Below are 24692 nucleotides of genomic sequence, written 5' to 3'. Positions count from 1 at the left end.
TTTCAGAAACGTATAGTCGTATTTAATTATCGTGGAACCAAGTGTTAACCCGAAACAGAGGAAAAAATGCTGCATTATCACGTTATTTTCACACTTCATGCCTGCCTTTGTCCCTTGCGTGCCTTTAAATGGGCAGGAAGCAGTGAGTGACCTAAGCACAGAGCAGCTGGTGGCCTCAGAGTTCACCAAGAGCAGGAAGCCGAGGGGCCTCAGTATGCTGATGCTTCCTTTTTATCAGGAGGAAGCAGGCTGCTTGTTTGTGCTCAGCCCAAGAATACTTTGTGGTTATCTTGCATTCACTCCATTTCCCTCAATAAAAGCAGCGCTGGGCAGGTAATTGGGTAAAAAGTATGTATTTGACAAGCTGAACGCAGCCGATAGCAGACTCTCAGGCGGCCTCACAGCTAGGTTGGCGTTAAGCCGAAGGCACACTGTGACCCATCTAAGGATGTTTAAATCACATCTATCTTGAAATCCCTCCGCCCCCCCCGGCCATCTTTTGCTCCACATAATGTTTTTCAGAAGTAATAAACTGTGCCATACAGGTGTCCATTAGAGGCTGCTGGTGAGGACCCTCCAGTCATTACACAGAGGGAGCACACTCAGTAAATCCCTCTGCTTTTGCTGGGAGGTTTCTTCATCACCTTGTGCTCTTTTTATCCCCCAGATTTAGTCAGAGCTCAGAGAGGGGTTTAGGCTGGACAGGAATCTGGGCCTGATAGGTGTGTGATGTGGGGCTAATGTGTGGGGAGATTACCTGCCCGGCTTCAGAGAGGCTGGAGCGCGACGATGATCCGCTGAATGATGTTAAAGTTTAAGCACGTTGCTGCCTCAGAGAACATTGGACCAAAGACACGGAAGACAGCCACATAGCTTTACCCTTTTTTTCCCATAAAATGGAAACATTTGTTTGCTGAACAAACAACCCGTTCTTTGGGTAAATTCTTACAATAGCCCTGAGTTAACTCACATCAGGTTGCATATTGTTGGCACACCGGCCAGGAAAAGGCTGGGTGCTAATCGAATAGCTCCTGGGTGATTGTTTGCCCACCACTGTAGCTTCTCACTGTAGATAATATTTGGGGAAAATGTGAACATTTTTATAAATAAATACGTCTTGTGAGATTCGCCTGCTGCCCTGTTTTCCTTGCTTAAATGACTTGGTTCCTGTCATGGATTTCGATAAAGACTCAGTGTTCAGATTGTTAATCGACACAAGAGCAGGATTGTACTCTCAGTATGAGGAGAGGACTTGTGGCGGATAAAGAGTATCACAGTTAGACTCCACATTAGGGATGGTACACGCTTCTCCATCTGCACAGAAGCCAACATGCTCGGGTGTCAGATTTAGGATATTTTCTGGTCTAGCTCTGAACGTACTTTATCTGATTAATCGAGATTTGTTGGGTTTTTTTTTTTTTTTTTTTTCTTTAATTACTTCGTCAGATATTACCAAGTTTCAACTTCCCAGCTTTAAAGTTTTGGTGCTTTTAACCGTGAGTCAAATGACTTCTAGGCTGTTTTGGCACACAGAGTAAGTAATCTTGGGCTGGAAATAGTTATTCATTGAGGAAATAAATGGTGGAATAATAAGAAGAATAATAGTGTAATAATAACTTTTAGTCACATCCCTTGCATGCATCAGCTTGTCCGAAACCTGTTGTTACACAAAACTATTTTTGAACGTAAACACAACAGACACACAGTCTTGATGTGGATCTATAACATTTTGCACATGCATACATCAGTCTTAACTGAGGAGGAGACACACTTGGCCATAAAACCATTTCACCTCATTGTGTGCTGCCGTTCTGCTGATCCAATGGCCATTTTTCAAGCTTGGTACTGTGAGCCAAGCTCAGGCCAGATCTGTTTTTACAGCCTCTCCGTTTGACTCATTGGGACTAATGGTTCTTCCGTCTCCTGACTCAGGCATTTTTCTGATGAAATGAGACTCTCTGCCTGCTTCTGGTCTTTCTTTTTTCTTTTGCCCCAGCCAGGTCTGTGTCAGAGCGCTCCTCTACTCCACCCCTCTCTCCTCTCTCTCCTTCTTGCAAGTCCCAGGTTCTCCTCCATGGGTGCTCCTGCTCTTTGCATCCGAGTTTCTGGAATAACAGCATATAGCCTTGCTAGAATACCCTAATTAGTCATCTGAGCTTTTTATAGTGTGCCCTATTTTATTACATACTCAGCTCTGCATTTTTTTTATTGTCCTTGCCTGAAGGGGATCTGAGCCCCTGTAAATATTCTGTTTATTTTTAATCACTAGTGATGGACTGAACATTGTAATGGGACTGGATAATTGTTACAAAACAAACACTTGCTCCTATACCGCAAATTGATTTCGTCATTTAGAGGGCACAAATTACTGTAGAGATGGACAGGAGGTTGTTAATGGTGACCTACATAATTGGGCCATTATGATTTTTTACAAATGAAATGGGTGTTGAGTGTGGAAGCTCGCTCATTAAAATTGCTTTTTTGCGTGTAGATGATGCTTGGAAAACTAAAATGAAGCTGAGATGGTGCAGTTACATCAGATTTGTAGACGCGAGCAGGACTGGTGGTTGGTAAAGATGACGTACTTCTGTTTGCTGTCTCTGCTTTTCCAGCGTGGCTGAATTATAGAGTACCTCAAAGAGATTTATTTTGAGCATGTTTTGGGTTTGCATCTGAATTTGCTGTCTGCAGTCAGTGATAACTGTACAAACCTCAAATACACAAACACAAAATATACATGATGCTCTGCCACACACACACACACGCGCAGCCCTGCGGCCCGAGCACTGGTAGGAAAACTCAACAAGAGCGGTGGTTGTTTTATATCTACTGTATATCGACCTAAATCCAGACAAAATGTTTTGCATTCGTCTAGTAAACATGGTACAGAAAGTCCTGAGCGAAGCAGAGATTTCTTTAGTTTAACTTGGATGTGACTGTTGGATCATAGACGTAACTGGGCTAATGTGATTCTCCTTCTCCCTGTTTTCAATCTGATAATGTACACATTTATTCAAAGATAATGCCGGTATGAGGGGTAAGTACTTTTAAAGAGCCCCGGTATTTCTGCTCGTCTTTCTGCTCGGCTGGTTGCTGTCTGCCTCCTTTGAAGCCCACACACCTTGTCCACAGGGCTGTTCCCCAGAGCTCCTGCAGGATATCGGCAGTGTTACATTCCCTCCCACAGGATGAGAGTCTCCACACGTCTATTAGGCATACAGGTTCCTTGTCAGCCTCTGCAGTATCAGGGGAACGGATCAGTGTTTGATTAAAAAAAATCCACAGGGGGGTCCACCCTCTACCTGGGAAAACTTGGGGGAAGGGCTGGCTAATGATCACTCTCCTGCCAGGGCCACAAGTCCTGAGACAGAAGCCTGTTTCGCTCCAGCTTGGTATAAAGCAGAAACTGAACATGTTTGGGACCTCTAATCTAGAAGCAGAGTAGGTGAGGCTCATCTGTGTGTTTGTGTTTCCGATAGGGTCGTCACGCTGTCTTACCTGAGATTGAGCCACAGGAAGTTTAATTCAGGCGTCCTTCTGAAGGAACTGCTGGCGTTCATTCTCTGTCGTTGCATTTATTGTCCTCAACCACACCAATGCATCACACATGGTTGAGGACTGCAGGCGCTGAACTGGAGCTTACAGCAGAGCAATAAAGCCAACTGCGGTCATTCAAGCGACCCAGACCTGTTTATGTGTCTTCAGCGAAGGCTGTAGGACTGCATGTTGCTTGAAATGATGAATTCACTTGTCTGAACAGCCTCTGCATGACTGAATGAATAATTGGCTTTTAACGGCAGGTTGGTGTACATGTTGTAGACAGTTATTTTTATTCCTCAATGGGGAAAACAATTAGACAGCAAAGACTGAGAGCCTCACTGCCTCATGTTTTTTTGATGGTGCTTTATGAAAATTTTAGCCCACCACCACTTTAAAAGCACGCTACCCGAGACAGAATTCATGGGTCACTGCACTAAAACACGGCCGCTGTCCTTTGGGCAAACAGTCGGTCAATGCCAGCCTGTTGTTGCAGCCGCAAGCGAACCACGCTGCTCTTACTGTGAAGGGGATGCGCTGCATTTAATGAACTCAGAGGATCAACCTCCACATGAGACTCTTGAGTCTCCTTCTAGAATATGGTTTCTAGGAGGGGAGGAATAAAAATAGACATAATTTCAATTTAAATAGCTACTTTATTCCCTGTAAAATTGTTCTGCAAAAAGTTATGATGATAAACAAATACACACCATGAAACATAATTCCCCTTTTTCTTAATCTGCACCTTGCTGCAGCTTCTGTTCTTTGAAGCTTAGTGGCGAAAGCAAAATCTGCTGCACAGGAGAACCAGCCACTGTATAACCATTTGAAATATATTAAAGGAATTTGATATTTCCGTAAAAAAATGATTTCTGTCCCTACATTTCTGACTTAAGAATCCAGGGATCACCTTCACATGTGTTTGTCAGAGATAGCACAGGCCGGGCAGGGATTCCAGTTTATGGAAATAAATTGGCTGCAGTGTTCTTTGATTTAAGTGTTAAAAAAAGAAAAGAACTGAGGCTGTGAGGTGGGTTTTTTCTTTTTTTCAATGCTGATTTTGGATGGGTTTTCACTGATTTGTCACCTGTCCCACATCTGGATGATCCGACAGCAGCAAAGTCATCCAACCTTATATTGACCACCTGGGTGTGATGCTCAAAACTGTAAAGTGTTTGTGGACAAAGCAGACAGCTCAGGCATTTCTCTAGGAGTTTTCTCCCCAGAGACACAGGCCCAGATCGTCTTTCCAGATAATACTTGGCAGGAGCTCAATCCCATGTGAAAAGCCTCAGTGCCAATTCTGAAGCCAAAATCATTTTGTGGGTGTCTCTGAAATCCCCTGGATGTGTAGACGTTCTTTTGACTTGAACTGTCAACAATGTCCACCTCTTTAACTGGTGGCTTCAAACAGCTGCCTTAACTAGACTCATGAAAACGAAGAAATGAATGCTCTTTGATGCTCAAATAAAATTTGTCTCAGTCAATAACGAGACATGATCTCATTTGATCTCAGGACATTAAAGTAATGCATGAAACAAAAAAACAATGAAAGAGAGGAAAGCCAATGTTGTGAGCAATTACCAAAACCACTTTTGCTTATCTCTGCAGGCAGCTTGGAATTGGACAAGCTGCTTTCTTTCTTTCTTTTTTCATTTAATAGGCAACAGATGTCCAAACTTTTCTTACTCAAAGCATCTCTGAGTAAGCTTTCCATACATATGCCACATCTAGAGAAACAGCAAATCCCCCCACGCCTCACTTCACCCGCTAACCCACCCCTGATAACCCAGTCTATACTGTGAGCTTTCAAAACACCCTCTTTAAATATTTGGCCAGTGCTTCATGTGTGTATATTTGTTCTGTTGCTTTTGGCCTGAACTTACGGTCTGTTGTGTTTCCAGGAGGCTTGAGAATTCGCAGACAGCTGGAGGTTTTGAAAAGTTAAACAAGACCAGGTCAAAACCAAGTCCTACATGCCTGGACTGTGTATGATCAATGAGCCAAAATTGAGGGTTAGGTTGAAAACTTCTATTTGCTAGTTATAGATGGTCTGTGAACACCTTCTGGTGAACCCTCTTGAAGGAGTAATGTCCAATGGGAAACATCCAACACTCAATGCGTGGGACTGATCACTTTCTGTAAGTCCACTGCTCTGGTGGCTGCTATCAACACAACTCTCGTGCTGTGAAAAATAATGAGTTACATTTTTCCTTTCTTGCTTAGGCTCACATTCTGTTGGTGGTTTAGTCTGTATTCTTTACAGACTAGCACGGAATAGAGTCTGGCTTTTCAATAAACCCTTTAACAATCAGATATGTTCTTCCACTGCAATTTTATGAAAGCTTATTTCCCCTCTCACAATTAGCTTTTCAGTCACATCAGTCACACAGTCATTCTGCTTCAGCTCACAGGAAGGCTGTATGTGCATCTCCAAGTCAAGTGGAAGTTTTTTTTTTTTATTTTTTTTTAGGGTATTATATTTTAAGCTAAATATTCCAGCTGTGGTCCCTCCAGGGGTCCTCTTACAGAAGTGGAGCTCACTGAATGGGCTGTTTATTTGCCCTGCTGTGGTGGATTGACCAAGATATGCTACCCCACTATCGCTGCAGTGCACGCTTGGGTGCCTTTCTCTCAATGTCATCACTATAACCCAATTAATACTCCAGACAGCATCAGCAGCATTTGCTCAGGCAAGACGGTTGTCATTGCTTCCCCGAAGTTCAGGGAACTGAAAGCAATCTCAGCAATTGTGTCATTGCGCTTCTGAACTGCTTATCTGAATTTGATCTGTGAGCAGGTTCATTGATTCCAATTATGGCGTCTTTTATTATTTACCTTTTGAGTCATAAATGAAAACCAATAATTTTAGATCCGCTAGACCTCACCATGTCACCTGACCACATTCATCCCCCACACAATTGTCTCAGATCCATCATGTTTTGTGGTATAAACCTATTGACTTGACTCTTTGGGGACCTAATTTTGGACCTCCTCCAAACAGCTCAGTTTCCATCCTCTCCCAATTTCTCCTCTGTCTGCCATAAATCAATGTGATGTAATTGCATAAACTCCCTTTCCCACAGCTCGGGGCTGAAGGCAGAGTACTCTCAGAGAGAAAGTGTTTCAGTGTGGCCAGTTAACCTTAACTGCCTGATTCCCACAGCTGCAGTGTCCCTGGCTTGTGAAAGTATCATTTTGGCCTTTAAATGTCTGTGTTTCTGTCATTTGTGATGTTTTATTTATGCATTGTTTTTCCAAGCATGCAAGCTGTGGAAGTTAACTTTCTCACAGCTGGTATACTGAGTGTTTACATTTAGGTAATACTCTAAGCTCAGCAGATTAAATCTCATTTCTCTGAGTGCTTTTAGTGTTGAGCCAAGCATGATTTCTCCTGACATCTCCTCGCTTGTGGCTCCGCCAGTCGATCGCAGGAATGTTTCTTCAAGCAATACTGCATTTTCACGAGACTGGAAAATGTCCAACCCCCTTTTTCCACATTTCAGTTCCTCCTGGCTTCCTCCTGGGACTCGCTCAGAGGCAGGATATCTCCTCAAAGGATATCTTTCAACTCCTTGTCCAGGTAGAATTGAGTTTTGAGTGAATCAGTGTGGAAAAAGAATGCACCCAAAGATTTTTCGAGTGGACAGCATTCTTGCAAAGAGCAGAGAATTCTTCTTTATCCTGGTTTCATTCTCCACTGCTCCAGTAATCCTGCAGCCATCAGTCAGTCATAGCCAGCCCTGCCGAAGAATACGAGTGATAAAACCATTTCTTTGCGCCTCATGAACAAACACATTTTCAGGCTATGTGGCCATTAGTGTGAGCACATTTGACAGTGTGAGAGACGAAAAGCAGAGCCATTTTCACCACCTCTACTCTCTGTGATGTTGTGAGTCTGTCACAGCTTGTTACCTGCTATCACCACATTCACCACATGCAGGCTGATATACATTTAGATAAAGGATTCAGAGGGATGTTGGGTTCTCTGGCACATACGCAGCTTTATGAGGACGTCTCAGTGAGGAGGCCCTGTGGGCTGAGGAAATGATCCAGATGCAATGCTTCTGGCTCTCGTAACCCAGTGGGACACCTGCCCTGCTGCTCCTGGGCAGACTTCTGCCAAATCCACAAACACAGAGATTAGCATGTCCGTTTGGAGGAACTCACCAGAACATGCTGTTGCATTCTCAATTTATTTATTTTTTTGCCTTGGGATTTGTGTCTTGGCTTTTTTTCTTTAATGGAGTTACATGTTGTGTCTCCATGGAGCACAATTATTGTAGTTAAAGTTAAGTCAACAATATGTGCTCTCCGATAGTCTGCAGACACAGTCCAACGTTTGGCATCGCTATAGTTTGTTGATGGGTGGCTATCAAGGTGGAGGGCTTTATGAAACTTACTATAAACTGCTCTTGTTCTTTGTCTGTTTATCCTCCGATAGTTTCTTGCAGATAGCAGTACACATTGATTTATTCCTGTGTTTGTAGGTAGCACCAAGGTAGATTTTAATACCAACAGCTTATTTCATTTAAGTTAGATAACATGCCTTTTACGTTTACATCTTGGGTTAAATAATCGTACTCATACAAGTAATTGACTTTAGAATGCACAGTGCAATCTGCATAACATCAAAACATTATTGACTATTTCATTTAAAAGTCTCACACTTTAAAAGTAAAATGTGAAATTGGGTTTCTGCTATTCGTCGAACACCACTCTGAAACACTGTTGGAAACTCTAAAGTGTTTTAGAGTCTTGTCCAGATAAAACTTGTTCTTCCACACCAAGTTTTAGTGGATCGTTATTTTGGCGATGTAATGGCAACAGTTGATATACCCATGACAGAGTTGTGAAATATAATAGTTTCAGAGTTCGGAAATAAACTGCGCAGCAACTCTACCATCTTTGTCCATGTTTGTTTATACGTTTGTTGAGTAATGTAACCCACATGTTTATGCTCATAAACAAAGGAAGTAAATGTGTCATTTCAAACTAGCCTTTCCACTGCTGCTGCGTTACCATGTTTGAACATCGTTGAGAACAACAATTCTTTGTTTTAAAAATGAAAAATGATAATATTTTGTTCTGGAATCGATCAATCACCATCATCGTCTGATTTCATTGCTCTGTGAGGATATAGTCATTTTCTTTTTAGGGTGTAGTCACTGAGGTATGCATTGAAAACCATCAGCGATTGGAACCAGACAGCCTGGGCCTCAGAGTTCTGGCTGAACCGATGTCGTAACTTCCAGGCGCAGATCCAACTGTCACTCAACCCAATTTAGGATTATGTTTCTTTGTTTGGGTTCATATTTTGCACTCACACAAACTATGTCAGAGTTCTTGATTTTCAGCTGCATTACAATGTAAAGTGAAGACAATTGATCAGTCGCCACGAAGTAAGGATGAAGTTAACAAAAAACCAATAATCTGTGATTTAGCAAATGTGCTTATGATCAAAAACGCTGTTTTTCGAGGAGGTGTTTAACTTGTGGAGGAGTCCAAACTGAAATGCCTTCCACTGGTTTTAATTTTGAAAATAAGCTGCATCTGCTCTCATTCAACAAAGAATCTGTTTCCACTTCTGGTGCATCTACTGCATTGGGGTGCTCACCGCATTGTTTATCTGCAGAGCGAGCAGCTTCGTGAGTCCTAAACAGGCATGAGGGCCAAGGTGTGGCCGTATTAAGGACAGATCGCCCCAGTTGCAGCTAATGTTCTCGGTAAAGCCCTTGTGGAGGTGATCATTTCTACAGAATTTGATTTCCACAAATATATAGAACAAAACTACTGCTCTGTGGTATTTTAAGCAAATTTGAAATGAGGCCTAGAAATTGTTAGCAGATGTTCTCAACACATGTTTAAGTGGTTGGTTTGACTTATAGTCACTTACAGTGGCTACATATTTCTGGTTTCAGTGTATTGTGTAGAATATAATGGAATATAATGCAGGGCACCATATGTTCAAGTACACAACTGATCCCCAAAGTGTTTCAGGTGTAATGAAATAAAAACATCAGCTGCACAGATCATTTGTTACGATGTAACCGCAAAGTTTTGCTTAACATGCCATGAGATCTTTTGTTTGTTTTTTGAGAGAACAGGTCTATGTCCACCTTTCCATGTGCAAAGGAACGATTTTCAAACATATAATAAATAAGTAACCTTTTGACCAGCAGATTAGTGTTGCTTAATGCCAGTAATTGAAGCAATCATTTGTTGCAGCTTCGGTACGACTTTTTCACGAAACATTTCACTGCTCTGTCACCAGCAAATCTGGTGTGTTGTCTTTTGAGCGCTCACGATGTTCAAACGGAGGGCAGCATCTTTGGGAAAGACTATGCAAACTTCCTCTTTGTGCAGGCAGCTGGGATCTTCATCTCAATGCCTCTCTTAGTTCGATTGTCTGTGAGCCGTAAGCTGCACGATTCTCAAGCTTTACTGGGCTTTAGGATTTAGCTGGGATGGAGATGCTTATCATGTGGCTGTTCGTCAGTTCCAAGGGCCCGTGGGTGGGGGAGTTGGTGAACAAACTGGTGAGAGTTTAACAGCCCCAGCCTCATGTGAGCGTGTAGTAATGAACTCTTACCTTGGCTTGGGAGGCTGCAGTGCTGGTATCCTCAGTGTGTTTTTGTAACCCTATCTCAAACAGCCTTGCTCCTAATTGTGTCCCACAGGGCTGTGAGCTCTCAGTATTCACAGCCTAGCCTGTCCCTCACGCTGATCCTCCCCCTCTCCCAACCTTAGCCCCATCATCCCAATTTGACAGGTCTTTCCTCTTTCTCCGCTCAACTTCAAAGCAGTATTGTGTGCCCACCCCCCCAGGCCTCTGGCTCCTCAGAGAGATGGGGCTAGTCTTCAGGGCTTGGGAAGTAGGGTGAAAGTGTGGCGTTGCATGAGGTAATTAAATTAGACAGGCACGGGTTAAAGAAAAGAACAACAAGTCATTTAGGTGCTGTGCTTCATCTGGGTGTCACCAGAGGGTCATTTGTGTGGTGTAATTAGCAAAAAGAAAGTTGCAGATGTTTGCAAAGGTCTGGATGAGACACTAATCACTGTACTTTGAAGAGAGCATCTTTGCAGAGGTGAGTGAGACGCCTGAGGAGCCTGCGACAAAGAAAAGAGGCCTGGATAATATTTGCCTCTCATTTACTAAGTAGGTGGACAGTGTCTCTTTTCATCAGCATCAAAATAGCATCCTCGACCATATTTCCAAGGGCTGAATTCCTATCAGGTTTCCATTTATCCCAAAACGATTAACACTGAGAAGACAGAGGCCTGTGTAATGAGTTCAATCTTCATCTTTCAGCTGGAATAATTTTCTTCCAGATGAGTAAATACACTCTTGCTTGGTGCCTAACCCCAGAGATCGCCGACTGCACTGCAGAGAACAAAGAAGACGGGGTGAGCTTTGGCCAGAGAGATAAGAGTGAGTGATTGGTTGTGCGTTGCCCTCTGTTCAGAGTAGGGATTGTTTCTCAACAGTGGTAGTTTATCTCTCGTGGTTAGCTCACACTGTTCGATCGATAAATCCAGATGAGCTAAGGCAATAGTTCTGCGTCAGCATTGCCCTCATTAAAACAGACGTTCAGGAGATATATGGTGGCTGACAATTGCCCTGTTCTTTATGCCGATAATATTAGAGCACAATGTATATGGACTCCGTCATCTGGCTGAATATCTCCAGGGAGAGTGGACTTCCAGAGCTGTAAATTTTCCTTTTATTAAGTGTATTTTTTTTAAATTTTGACTCCGGATATACAAGGCCCCAAAGGCTATTTTCCACTAAATTTGATGTTGACGCTGAAACTCAGAGGTTTGCTCTTGTTTCAGGTCAAACCCAGCTGCTTATTACAGGATTGTTAGTTCCTCCCTCAGTTTCCTGTCCACTTCCTTTCCTTAAAGGAAGTGTTGCTGTGTGCCTGCTGTTGTCTAACCTCTGACCTTACAGCCAAGGTTGTCCATACAATGATGAGAGGCAGGATGAGAAGACTTCTGGAAGCAAAGAAAAAACCCAAATGACAAGTCCCTAGCCAGTATTGCATATTTACCATATAAAGACTTGGCTATGCTCCAAACTAGCATGTTCTTTAAACAAAAAGCAAAAAAGTTTATTACACTCTTATCAAGGAAAACAAAGACAGCTTTGATTTTGATTTTGATTTTGGATGCACAAGGTCATCAGATGCTTGAAATGTTACAGCAATAGTTTGTGTAGAACAACACTTTTGCATCCATGGCTAATTGTAAATGATGTTGGAGGGCTTCAGTGAATGTCTGTTACAAGAAGTTACAATCCTTGAATACATCCCCATCAATATCAAGGTGGCCAGATGCAGACTGATAAATTGACAAACACATCATTTTGGCGATGGTAGTAAAGAACTGGTTTGTACTGCTGCGACGTCTGAACATTTTGTACCTCTTGTTTCCTGGTTAGGGTTAGTTTTCCTCTGCTCTTTCTGCTGTGAATTGAACTGCAAGGGATAACTACAGTCTAATGTAAGTAGAATGTGCTACTGAATTCCACACAGGATAGATGCTGGTGATGCAACAATCATGTCAGAGCCTGAAATATCTGCAGAGGCTAATCAATTAGTGGCTGCCTTGATGTTTGAATTGCTCACAGAACTCGTGAGCTTAAATGTCAATGACAAGTTGGCAAGAGATTTATTTAAAAGGAAGGCCGTTGAGAAGATGTAGATGAAACCTTTTCTCTAGTGCTGAGTCGTTTCCCGATTTGTTGGACCCTCGGTAGCCTGGCCTTTCGAGTCTCCCTCGAGGGTTTGTTCTATTGTTGTGCCTTCCCAGCCGTCTGTGCTGATCTCTCTTCTCACCCCCATAACAGATTCAATGAGGCTCTGCAATCCTATTGGTGCTCCACTTTCCCGTGAATAGGGTACCATGGAAACCAAAATTAAAAAAAAAAAAAAAAAAAAACAGACCCTCAACACTGTTGATCATCACCAGCTAATAGCTCTTTAAACAGAAGTTCAGATGAGACTATCTCTGCAGGCTTCAGGATAAAATTTGACCACTCTGCTGCTCAGGACTGGATTACAGAAATCATGCTGATCATTACGTACTTATCTGCTGCTGCTGCTGTTGTAGTAGGCTGACACAAAATGAAAAGGGATTACATTGTTGTATTGCTTGGGGATATGCTTGCCAAGCCATATGGTGAATATTTTGTAAATGACTCTTTCAACGAGCTGCACATCCTTTGGCTCCCCACGAATGTGTGGCCACAGTGGAGATGTTATTAATTCCCTGAGCTTGTGCTTTGTAGCATCTGAATTCAAGACTCTGATAAGGAAGAATATCGTTCCAGTGCATCTCTTCACTTCTCAATATTTCCCGTTTTCATTCGCAACTTTTGATTGCCTTTTTTGCAGTCAGGGCTGTGTGTTCTGCCTGGGGGAGGAGCTTGTGGCTGCCACTGTCAGTTGGTTTTTGCGTCCTGGTGAATCTGATGTCTGCTGGCAATATGGTGTGTTGGCGGGATGATGTGGCTGGCTCTATCATCCAGAATACTCCTGGGAAATTCTCCATCCACAGCTCCTGTCACAAGGAGAATACCCTGCCTGTATTCCACCATCTAATGCAGCAGGAGCTGCATGCTGCTCATGCCTCCGTAGGCAGCTCTCGCCATTTTTGATGCTGTAGTTGTCAGTGCCAGTCCTTTGAAACCAGCTCCAAAGTATTGTCAGTCAAAACTGTGCTGCAGACTATTTTTGCACATGGAGGCTGGAATATCAGCAGTTTAATAGGCTCTCATTGCTATATCGTTATTTTCAGCTCGGCGACACTGCAGAACAGTTTAAAAACGAGAAAAAGTTTAAGGGCATTTATGCTCATCAGACAAACTTGGTTAGAGACGTACAATGCAAGCCAGCAATGTGGATGGAAAGGTGTTTTACTTCCAGTGAATAATACTTAAGCTCATACACTGCACAAGGTCACGTCAGCAGTGTATGATGAATGCGAATGTGTTGGGTCTTCTAATGAAACATAATTAACTGCGTGCGAATATGCATACACTACCAGTCAAAAGTTTTCTATTCATTTGAATGAGAAAGTGTGTCCAAACTTCTGACTGGTAGTGTACATTCTCAGGCCTTGTTACAATTAAAGTCGTAACCAACCCAGAACACAAGCCTTAACTTCTACTATTAAAGGCAGTAATTTTTTTTCTGTCCTTGTTAATTTTGCCTTCCAGCTGAGAAGTGAAATGTTCAGGCAGATAAAGCAATGTTGCAGTCTTAGATTAGCTCACTGCTCGGAGCGGGGTGCTTCATACATAATGGATGCAAACTATGTAATTTTACGTGTCCTACAATTTTATTTTCTGTGCTTTTCAAGCTCGTAGTCTTATTCTGCTTAAACGAATTATACATGCCAAGACAAATGTGCCAATTTTCTTTTCTCCTTGCCAGTGCCTCGATGTTTTTTCATCTCATTAGCTCAGCCCTGACCTCTTGCTTCTTTCCCTGTGCTTCTGTCCAACAGCCCATGAAAACAGGAGAGGGGAGAAAACAAAGAGAAGTTGCCAGCTTCATCGAATAAAGACGGGGCACAAGCAGATACACATGGTACGTTATGTGCGTGTGAAACATACTCCTATGTAGTTTTCTTCCCACAGCATCGATGCATTGAAGAGCTGAAATCCAGCAGTGATTCCACTCCGGCAGACACATGTTAAATCAGCGAGAGAAATAACCACAGTGCTAGTTGACAGACTCTTTTCAGGAAGGTGCTGACAGCACAGGCGCTAAGCCATTGTCACTGTCAACAGGAGGCACGGTGCTGGCGAGAGCCGGTGCATAAAGCTGGTCTTGCGAACGCAGAAAAGTTCTTTTGTTCCTTAACCATCAAAGCAGCCCAGCACTGGGCTTTGTTAGCCTCTGATTTGCATTGGCATTTGTAACATTAGTATTCTAGGCACGGCTGAGCAGCAGACACATATAGATTGAGAGGTTAAAGGGGAATTTAGACCCAGACACATCAGCTGTGATCACTCATAAGCACATAACGGTAAATGTACCCAGCCAGACAAAAAAATTAGCGCGTCGCATGTGACGTGTAAGTTGAAGTGAAATGAAGGTTTGAAAATTGCTCAAATTCACATGTATAGTCACCCAAAGCAAATTGACGGCAAACTTTGTGGAACACTTGCTGCTCTCTTGAGAATGAAGTGGTTAGTCTGCATGTGTTTGTTTCTCAATCAAACCTGAAAATGAAGTTCATTCTTTACTGAAGAAACATTAGGCGAGCTGAACACAATCTCATCAGAAGGAAATGGCAGTCTTACACCATTCACAAATGTGTCTGGGTAAATCCCATTTGATGATGAAGGTTTGAAAATTGCTCAGATTTACATGTGTAGTCATCCAAAGCCAATTGACAGCAAACTTTGTGGAACACTTGCTGCTCTCTTGAGAATGAAGTGGTTAGTCTGCATGTGTTTGTTTCTCAATCAAACCTGAAAATGAAGTTCATTCTTTATTGCAGAAACAGCAGGCAGGTGGAACACAATCTCATCAGAAGGAAGTGGCAATCTTACCATTCACAAATGTGTCTGGGTAAATCCCATTTGATGAACAAGAAGTGTGATTCAATTGAAAGCTCCGAAAAGCGTCAAAACAAATTTTGTGGTCAGATTGTTGCGATAAATATAAATGATAGTGCAACGCAAGTTGTAGGGAACAAAAACTGGCCTTGATCAAGTGCTCCAGTATTGTGCTGGCTGCTAATCACAGAGTGTGTTAATAACCACATGCAGTACGAGGTGCTTCCGCTGCAGCAAATTACAAGGTACCATAAAAGAATCATGAATTTTGTGCTGCACTGCTCATGCAAAGGCATTAACACACTTTTGGTTTATTTCCATGATGTTTTTGTTTGCAGTGAGGCCTATATATGTGGGTATCTCTTTCATCTGAAGCTCCCACAACAACACAAACATTCACAAGCTTTACCCCCAAGGCTTTGTTTTGATCTCTGAATTGCGTTTGAATCCTCGGCCTGTAACACAAAGTAGGTTACACAGTCGCTTTTCTTTTTCCTTTCGTTGAACTTTGGCTGGGAGTAAGAAGGTTCAAATCAGTGTGTGTGTGTGTGTGTGTGTGTGTGTTTGAGTGCTGCACTGAGTGATAAAGCAGCTTTTTGGTCCTCTACGTGGGGAGCTTGCTGTATTCAAACTAACATATGGCCTTGCAACAGGGTGTGAGTGATCATTCATTAGACAAATGGCTGGCCAAGCCCCCCCCGCCCCTCCCCGTCGCAAAGTGTTGGCTCCTCTTCCCCTTTGTTTTCCAAAAGGAACTGGTGCTAAGTGGACACACCAAACATGGCTCTTCAGACAAAGGGCACTCTCACCTCACATCTGGGTTGCTGTGGAGACCCACCTCCTTATTTGAGTGCTGGAAAGAGTCCAACATGTACTAAGGAGAACAGTTTGTGTTTGAGCGATAAAAAAGTCACAACTTCATCATTTGTTTTGTTCAAATACACACTCAAGTGTGTAAGAGCAGTCATGTGTGCGAGTCTGCGTGTACTTTATCTTTCCTTTGTGTTTCGTCCCCTGAGGCTAAAAGTGTTGTCTTTCCTTGAATCTCTGTTTACTTTTTGCCGAGGCCATCTGTGATGTTAACTTTCTTTGTATGGAGATTTGCCAAAGATAGAAACCTCGATTTGAACAGTATTTAAAACAAGGTCCAGGGAGAACTTCAGCATTTTAATTGTGTCTTGCCTGAGGGTCATCACTGGTGAAATGCATGGTTGGTGGGATTATTGATCAGGTTTTATAAACCTTTTTATCAAGAAAAGATCAGATATTGCTTCCACTCCTCAAGAATCTGACATAGCAAGAGGATTTTGGCAAAGATTATCACAATTTTGTGGAAATATAAATATTAAGAGGGCAGAATCGGGAGTAGAGGTGTAGTGAATAATTCCTTCCTGTTGTTGTCACAGTAATTGTTGAGCATGTGGTTTTGAATTGAGTTGTAACTCATTTTTGTGGAAAGCCCCAAAGGCAATGGTTCATCCTCCAAAGCGTCCAGTGGGAAAAGCCCAGGCGGAGTCGGACCAGGCAGCAGCAGCAGTGAAGAAGTGTTTATGTGTTCATTGTGTGCTGCTACCACATTCACTCACTACCAGACATACAGCGCACTAAGAGCTGGAGCTCCAGGGGATCAATGCATCATTGACCATGTGCCTGGGCCTGGTATTGATCCAGCAACGCGCAGGCAGTTTGTACCGTCACTCAGCCAGATAGAGGTGCCGACACAATTAAGTGAGAATCTCTTCTTTGAGTGAGCGAGGATCACACACACAGTGGTGCTTAATAGAAGCCAAAAAAAAACAAAAACAAAACAAAACAGAAGAAGAAGAAGCTTGAATTAACCAAGAAGCTATCAATGCCCTTTCCCCTTTCAGTGTTTCTTATCTAAGGAGGTAGAGAATTGATTTCACTGTGTGGGAGTATGAGCAACTGTTAGTCCTGAACCAACAGCTGGCTGTGTGCCCAGCTGGGATGTCAAGAATGTGGCCCGCAGTGCTGTTGACAACAAATGGTCAGTGTGTTTCTGACTGTGCATGTGTTCATTCTTGGAGTCTTCTCCAGTTAATCAGCCTGTTGTTCAAGAGTGTGTCAGCTGCCTGGTCAGAGGACTTCTGCCCTCAGGGAGTCACACAATCTCATTTCGTTTCCAAGCTGAATAGGTCAGGAGAGCGCCACTCGCAGGCTTAGTTGTGCAGATTTGCAGCACATACCAAAACAATGGAATTAATAATAAATCGCTTTGCAGGCCAGAGCTAATTCATCTGCTTTTTTGGCTCTAATATGCGAATGTTGATAATGCTCACCAATCTTGTATGTTTACTGTGGAAACTCATTAAGGTAGCCTTGCCTGAGGGCTGGAGATTTACCATTGTATGTAATCCTCCTGAACACTGAACCAGCGCTGGGACCTTTCCAACGAACGGTGCAGCTTCCTGAACTTCCTAACCCAGCTGAGTTCAGATGCTCTGCTCTCTGTGTGAGTCACACCCACACAATGTGAGCTGCGTTGCCTTTGACTTAGTTTGGTACATTTTCTCTCTGTGGTTGTTCCTTATTGTCTGTGAGCTGTATACCCTCAAAAGCAGCATACAGTGCTTCTGAATGTGCAACAGCTATAACTGTTTAGCATTCAGCGCACTTCAAAGCTCCTCAGTGTGACAGCACAGCCCAGGGCTCATTCTCTTCTAATTGGAGGTTCATTAAGGGACATGGTGTGCCTCAGGGGAGCCCTGCTCACTGCCAGAGGAGCCTCTCTTTATTCGGATTTTTGGGCTGTTTACTTGGTGTGGCTGGTTTAGGAAGTCATGGAGAAATATGAAAATGGGTTTTTAATTGAGATAAAGGGTGATGCAGCATGCGTGTGGCCCCTTAGTGTCATTGTCAGATGGCATTAACACACTGTTGAGAGAGCTTTGAGTAGTATACAGTAAATGGAAAAACACACCTGCTCCATCTGCATCAGTGAGTCAGAGGATGATTTGCGGTGTCCCCGGGGTTCAATTACAGGTGATCATTTAGAGGGTAAATGACATTTAAAAGGGTCAAGCTCCAACCCTTAAAATCTGAGCAGGGTTTCCGAATTAATGATTATTTGATATGCAGGCTCATGCTCAAGTTGAAGTGGAGTGGCTGTTTATTAGGCTGGCGACAGTTTGGTGAGGAGCAGACTAAATGTCCTTGTCGTGCTGTTCGATTTGTCTTGGTGGGGGCTAGTGGAGCAGGCAATATGGACTCACTTCATTAATCGCGCCGAAAGCATCAACCTCAAGGAGAACCACCTAAAATAGTGCTGTTTCTATGTGGAGAATCTTCAATTGGTAGTTCTGTGTCTTGTCTTTTAATTACAGTGAGATGACATGACCGACATAGTTGATCGTCCAGATGCCGTCCAGACAGACCTCTGGTTTTCCAAGTAAGGCATGAAAAAAAGGCCAATAGCAGCATTTCAGAAATCCTTAGCCTTGCACTGAGAATGTAGGTCAGATGTGTTTGCCCTCATTACAGGACTCTGGCTTCTGTCAGCACTATGAAGTTGATTTAGGATCAGTTTTCATTAATTCCCTATCAAACTCCACCATGTTGGGTTCACAGCCAAAGCTGGCTGTTGATTAGTCCTCACCAGGAGTAAACAGAAGGATCACATGACGCTGCATGTTAGTAATGGGCAATGCAGCAGATGTAAATGAAACTGGCATTTACTGGATACCTCAGGGCAAAGCCTGCCACTTAGATTGTCAGATTTAGGACACGCACGGTATTTCCTGCTAACAAACACATTGTCCGCAGTGATAGTGGTGCGGTATTCCTTGGGCTTGTTTGTAATGAGTGCTTGCTGTTCCGAACAAAAAAAGCATTGCCACACAACTCTTTGTGCTGGCGCATTCTAGTTTAGCAGAGCAGTAAACCTGATGATGCACTGTCTTGAGTCTTGTGGTAATTTGTTGATGTTGTAAGGCTGCAGCTCCTCAGGTGTGAGCCCTGTTTCCCTTGTCTGCATAATGTATTCTGCTGAATATTTAGAGAGACTTATTGGTTTGATCTTTGCAATCGGGGTGTGATCAATGAGGACCTGCAATCCCATGGGAGTTATGGGAAAAAATGTTTGTTTACTCTGCATTTTCTCTGGGGTCTCTGTGGCAGGTTGATTTATATGATGCCGGTTTGCACTATAGGCTTGTTATTTGGGGGTTGGTTGGTCCACCTCATTCGTAAGCATCCAATGCATATTAATGCATGAAAGAAAATTGGCTCCAGATCTGGTTGTTGGTTTGACCCTGAGATGCGAGCAAAGAGCAAAAGAGCAAAGCTGGAAGAGAAATCAGACGTTTTGTTTGGAGAATGAGATGTGAGCTGAGCCCTGAGAGTTTTTCCAGCCGACCCCTTCCCTCCCCCTCCCGGTTCCACCTTTTCATCCCCTGGTCCAATAAATACAGTTTGCGCTCTTCACAGGGGCCCAGAACTAACAATGGAAAGCAGGAGTGATGAGAAAGGGCCCTTTCTGATGCTTTTTTTCTGAGGCTGTAATGTATGCAAATCTCAATTAAGACCTCCTGTGCCCTCATTAGGCCTTTCAGTGGGCTTAGGAAAGGGAGGGGTTAATTAAAACCCATCTTAGGCAATGAGGCTTTTGGTTGCTCTCAGAGTACCACTAGGACTGTGATCAATACCTAAGCATATCATTATGATTTAGAGGAGGCGTTTAACCGTAGCTCTAAATCAATTGTCCTGGGTCTGGGGAGGAAAGGAGGAGATGAAAAAAAAAAAAAAAGCCTTCAGGCTTGTGAGGGAAGGAAATGTTCTCATTCTATGTTAACTCGCTCCCACAGCAGAGAAAGACTGCCTTCACATCTTTAGCATTGTTCAGTTTTATTGTCTCTGCAACTTACAAATGCCTACAGTGAGCCAAAAAAAAAAAGGAAAAGGAAAATAAAAACACTGAAATTAAAAGCAGAACAAAAAAACCAACCACTGCAAAAAAAAAAAAAAAAAAAAAAAACCACAAACAAAAATAGAACTGACTAGTAAAAGATAAGGGCTATGCCTTTCTTACTGGCACAGTTACCATATTTCTCAATAAAATATGCAATGGCCCAGTGGACGGTGCTTGTTTAAGCCAGTGGTTTGGCAAGGTTAAGGTTTATTTCTCCTGAAAGTGTGAATTGCTCAGTCAGCTGTGTGCGCTTTGGGTGGAAGGGTCAAGGCCGAATCCAATTTGAGTGACAGCAGAGCTCCTTCAAAGACAGACAGGAATCAAAGCTGGCGTCGATCATAACCTGGGTTTCACCCCTGCCTCGGAGAAGCAGAGCTCACCCAGAGGAGTCCTCTGACAGCACATCAGTCCTGGGAAAGAGTCCTGGGAAAAGCTTATGAGATAAAATCTGATGGACATGCTGCAAAGTACAGACAAAAGAAGTGAAAAGCCGTCATTTAAAATGTTTTCCCTTTAATTTGTGCCCAGCTGTGTAAACCTATTCATGATTAATCAGAGAAATCACTTTTAAATCAGCTTGTTACCAATCCTCAATCCTGACTATCACTTTAGGTGATCAAATTAATAATCATAACTACAAAGCAAAGAGTGCTTTTTTTTTTTCAAAAAATTATTTTCTTCTTTCACAGAGACTACAATTATAGCTGTGCCACAGATTGTTTCCACTTCAGTTTTTGCAGAATGTGTAGAGATGGGTCCTTAGACTATCCCTGTTGTTCCTGAGGGGGAAATTTGGTTCAGTTTGAGCTCGGTAGGTTAAACAAATGCTTCAATGAAGGCTTTGTGGTGCTCCTCAGATATATATCGCTGTCCAGGGGTCGGGATACTGAGATACTCATGTTGTCTTCTATGAGGCATTCCTCATTAACCAGGAGTGCTTCCAGGGTAGGCCTTCATCAAGGAAAGTGTGTTTATATCAGGTAGAGGGCTGCCTGATGGGAGCACAGGACTCCTGCTTCTCATTACATTAAGAAAAAGGTCTATTGTAAAGGCCATGCGTTGCCAGTTAATGCTCATGGAGCTCTAGACAGCACTCATATCCTTAGAATGCTCCCAGATAGACACCCACCTCAGCACCTCTGAACTCAGGGACCCCATCTGCTCAGAAACAGGAAATGCTAACAAGGAATCTGACTATCTCACTGTGAAAGTGCATTTTAAAATGATATAAGTTGTCACCACGTGTGACCAGATAACTTGTGTCAGGTTTGTAGCCTAGGCTTGTAGTTACTTGGACGTGAAGGTGTGGGTCGTACAGTGCGCCTGAGGAGATAAGACAGGAATCTTTTTTTGCTGGAATAAGACCAATCGAGATGAAACCACAGTAAGTCTGTGTGTATGTTGAGTGGCAGAACTCATTAACAATGTGAGCAGGTTTTTAGAGTTTTATGTTCTTGGCTGTTTCATCTAAGTGCCTATCCAGAGTGCAGGAGAATGGGAATGCTGTGAGCATTTTGCAGGAGTCATTAAGTGGCACGCTTTATGCTGTTTTCTCCCAGGGGCAGGGAGAGGCTTCAGCACGGGGGACAACCATGGAGGGGGACTGTCTCAGCTGCATCAAGTACCTCATGTTTGTCTTCAATTTCCTCATCTTTGTAAGTATTTTTCATCTCTCTCTCAAATACACTTAATTTATCTCTCTCGGAAGTTAGTGTCAATCTAACGATTTCAGATGGTCTTCTGGCTGCCCTCTCTGTGCGACTGACTAATGGAGCCACATTTGCATTTCATTAGACGGAGGCAATCTTGATTCTATCAAATTCTCTGTTGATTAGATTTTAGTCTGCTGACACACATCTGAGGCGCACTGTGCCATGTGGAGTTTGTGACTGGCACCTGACTTTATCAGTCTTGATCAGACAATCAAGGGTAATCCTGTTAGTCTGAGCCTTTAAAGTGGGGGAGGGTCAGAGCAAGAAGGTTTGTCTCTTTTCCTGCTTTATTAAGCACAACCAAACCATTTAGACTCTACTCACACGGGGTGTTCAGGGCTGAGGTAATAATGCAACCAGCAAAGCAAAGCGCAAACTTGGCTGTTAGCTTTCCTTGATTACAACCAATGCTTTTCTCCTCCGTTCTCATTTTGCCTTTCTAAGGCAATTTCTTGTTCGTGTAGCACAACAGTACGCTTTCAAAATGGCTACCCCCCTCTCCTCTTCCCACAACCTCTGTCTGAGCTTGTGTGGTGCTCATTTGCAAAAGCTCAGGTCTCTCACTATGAATGGAAGTAGGGGATTGTGTGTGCCCCCCCCCCCATACCTCACTACCTTCTTTTCTTAATCACATGAGTCACCTCAAAGTGGCTGCAGATAGGGGTTTTAGTGGAAGGGAGGATGGGGACTGCAGTGCTGTGCATTTTTTAAGCAGGTGGAGGGTTAGTTGAGACAGAGTAGATATCTCCACCCACCCACCCCCACCAAGGCATTGTGGCTCTGTAGATAACCTAGCCTTTTATCTCTCACTCAGCTCTCACCCAAACCACTCAGAGATTCACATTACCGGCATACTGTCCTTAAAAAAAGCACAAATTTATTTTCCATTATATGACTTTGGCGTTGAATGTTTCATGTGCCAATAGGGACGCTCAGCTCGCCTCTGAGTTCTAATTAATTTTTAAAAATTCTGCCCATTTCTGTTTTTGTCTAACTAGTGTCTTTTTCTCCCTTTTCTTCATCAGCTAGGGGGCTCTTTCCTCTTGGGAGTTGGGGTGTGGGTACTGGTGGACCCCACAGGGTTCAGGGAAATCGTAGCAGCCAACCCCTTGTTGTTCACTGGTGTCTATATCATCCTGGGCATGGGAGGGATGCTCTTTCTTCTGGGCTTCCTTGGCTGCTGTGGAGCTATCCGTGAAAACAAGTGTCTGCTCCTCTTTGTGAGTTAGATGACATTTAAAATCTAGTACTGTTACTGTTCTTGTTTGTGTGTAAACATGTTAATTATTCTGTCTTTGGGTTTGTTTGGACTGTCAGACTTGAAACAGAAAACCTAAAGAGCAAAATGTCCCTGTATTTGACTCTGTGCCTTGAGCCTCATGCATAGTTAATGCTGAGTAAAGCGGGGACTTGCAAAATGTGATTTTCAGTGACTAGCATGCAGTTTTTCTACCTACTTTCCTCCCTCTCTCACTCTGAACTTTTTTCCCCCTCTCTTTCATTTCATTGCAGTTCTTCATGCTCATCCTCCTCATCTTCTTGGCAGAGTTGGCTGCTGCCATCCTGGCCTTCATATTCCGGGAACATGTAAGTGGCCTCAGTGTTTTCTGCACCTTTGATCTCCAGCGGTCAGCAGGGACGAAAGTCGAAAACTGAATGTTAAAATGTGTGAAAATACTGAAATCCATTTACTGCCTGCTTTGATTCATCCAACTTATTCTTTCACCAGACACTTTGTGGTAACAATCATTATCTCGTCCAATCAGGCATCAATATTGTGTGTCTATTTCCTGCTCTGCAGATTGATCATTTTATACTGATAACATAGTCAGATTCATGATGAGCAGGAATCAAAATTCTTGCAGCAGAAGCAGAAATTTCGTTTTTTTAATTCCCTTCCCAAAATTTAATTCCCCAAAACTGGCATTGACATAATCCATCAATTTAACACATCCTCCATATATGCTGTAATACTTTCCAAGACCTTGCAAATACGCATTGCTGTGGAAACGATCCTTGTGTCCAAAGAGGAAACAGATACAATCACTGTGGCGACTCTAACCTGTGCTCTTTCTGATCGCTGCTTCAGCTGACCAGAGAGTACTTCACGAAGGAGCTGAAGAGACACTACCAAGGCTACAACAACACGGACGTCTTCACCTCAACATGGAATGCTGTCATGACTACAGTAAGGCCACGGCACACATGCCAAAAGGCTTGCATAGCTTTTACCAACTCATCAACTCAGTTCGCAGCCTGGCATCAGGGGAATATATTTTATAGATAAAATCCCAGACATTTAGGTCAATTTTCATGCTGGATTATTGTGCCCAAGCAGTTAAACACAGACCAGTGCACAAATAGGCACTCAGCAATAATGGTTTCTTCTGCTATTCTCTCCTCCCTTGAGTTTGACTGCTGTGGGGTGAACAGCCCAGAGGATTTTAAGGACAGCCTGTTCAGGCTGATCAACCAAAATCATATGGTGCCAGAAGCTTGCTGCCAGCGTGCCAGTCAGACTGGGGAGCTGGCCCATATCAGCCAGGAGCAGTGTCTATCAGGCAGCATGATGTTCCGCAATAACAAGGTAACTTCTGACATCTACTCACTCTCTCGCTCTGCCTCTCTCTCTCTCCATCCATTTTTTCCTCCCTCTTTCCAAACCACTTCCAGGCTTAATTAGAGCAGGAGACAGTTGAGCAATGGCATCCAGGGACTTGCTGACTCCTCCATGGCTGATTAGTACTTTTCCATGTTTTGTGTGTCATCGGAGACCATCCTACAATGTGATATAGTGCAGAGAAACCAGTGTGTGAATGTATCTGAGGATGCCTTGCATATAGATGGATAAACTTCCATTTTTGTGGATGATACATCAGTGGAAAAATAGGGGAAAATAAGTATTTGGATATGTGGAAATTAGGAGTACTTCCCACTCACCCAC

The 24692-nt window shown here is 43.1% G+C and overlaps 1 protein-coding gene across 1 annotated transcript in view; it reads left to right on the top strand.

Moving 5' to 3' along the window:
• Nucleotides 1-24692, top strand: part of tspan18b (tetraspanin 18b) — a 30879-nt gene that overhangs the window by 4297 nt on the left and 1890 nt on the right. The window contains exons 2-7 of the mRNA XM_029523350.1: nucleotides 14050-14132; nucleotides 21596-21691; nucleotides 22774-22968; nucleotides 23261-23335; nucleotides 23838-23936; nucleotides 24159-24335. Coding sequence (XP_029379210.1) covers nucleotides 14130-14132; nucleotides 21596-21691; nucleotides 22774-22968; nucleotides 23261-23335; nucleotides 23838-23936; nucleotides 24159-24335 — 645 coding nt within the window. The 5' untranslated portion in view covers nucleotides 14050-14129. The remainder of the gene's footprint in view (nucleotides 1-14049; nucleotides 14133-21595; nucleotides 21692-22773; nucleotides 22969-23260; nucleotides 23336-23837; nucleotides 23937-24158; nucleotides 24336-24692) is intronic.

This window comes from Echeneis naucrates, chromosome 16, assembly GCF_900963305.1.
Source record: "Echeneis naucrates chromosome 16, fEcheNa1.1, whole genome shotgun sequence".
Taxonomy (NCBI): Eukaryota; Metazoa; Chordata; class Actinopteri; order Carangiformes; family Echeneidae; genus Echeneis; species Echeneis naucrates.
The sequence above is the reverse complement of the archived record's forward strand: the minus strand, read 5'-3'. Positions and strand labels throughout refer to the sequence as shown.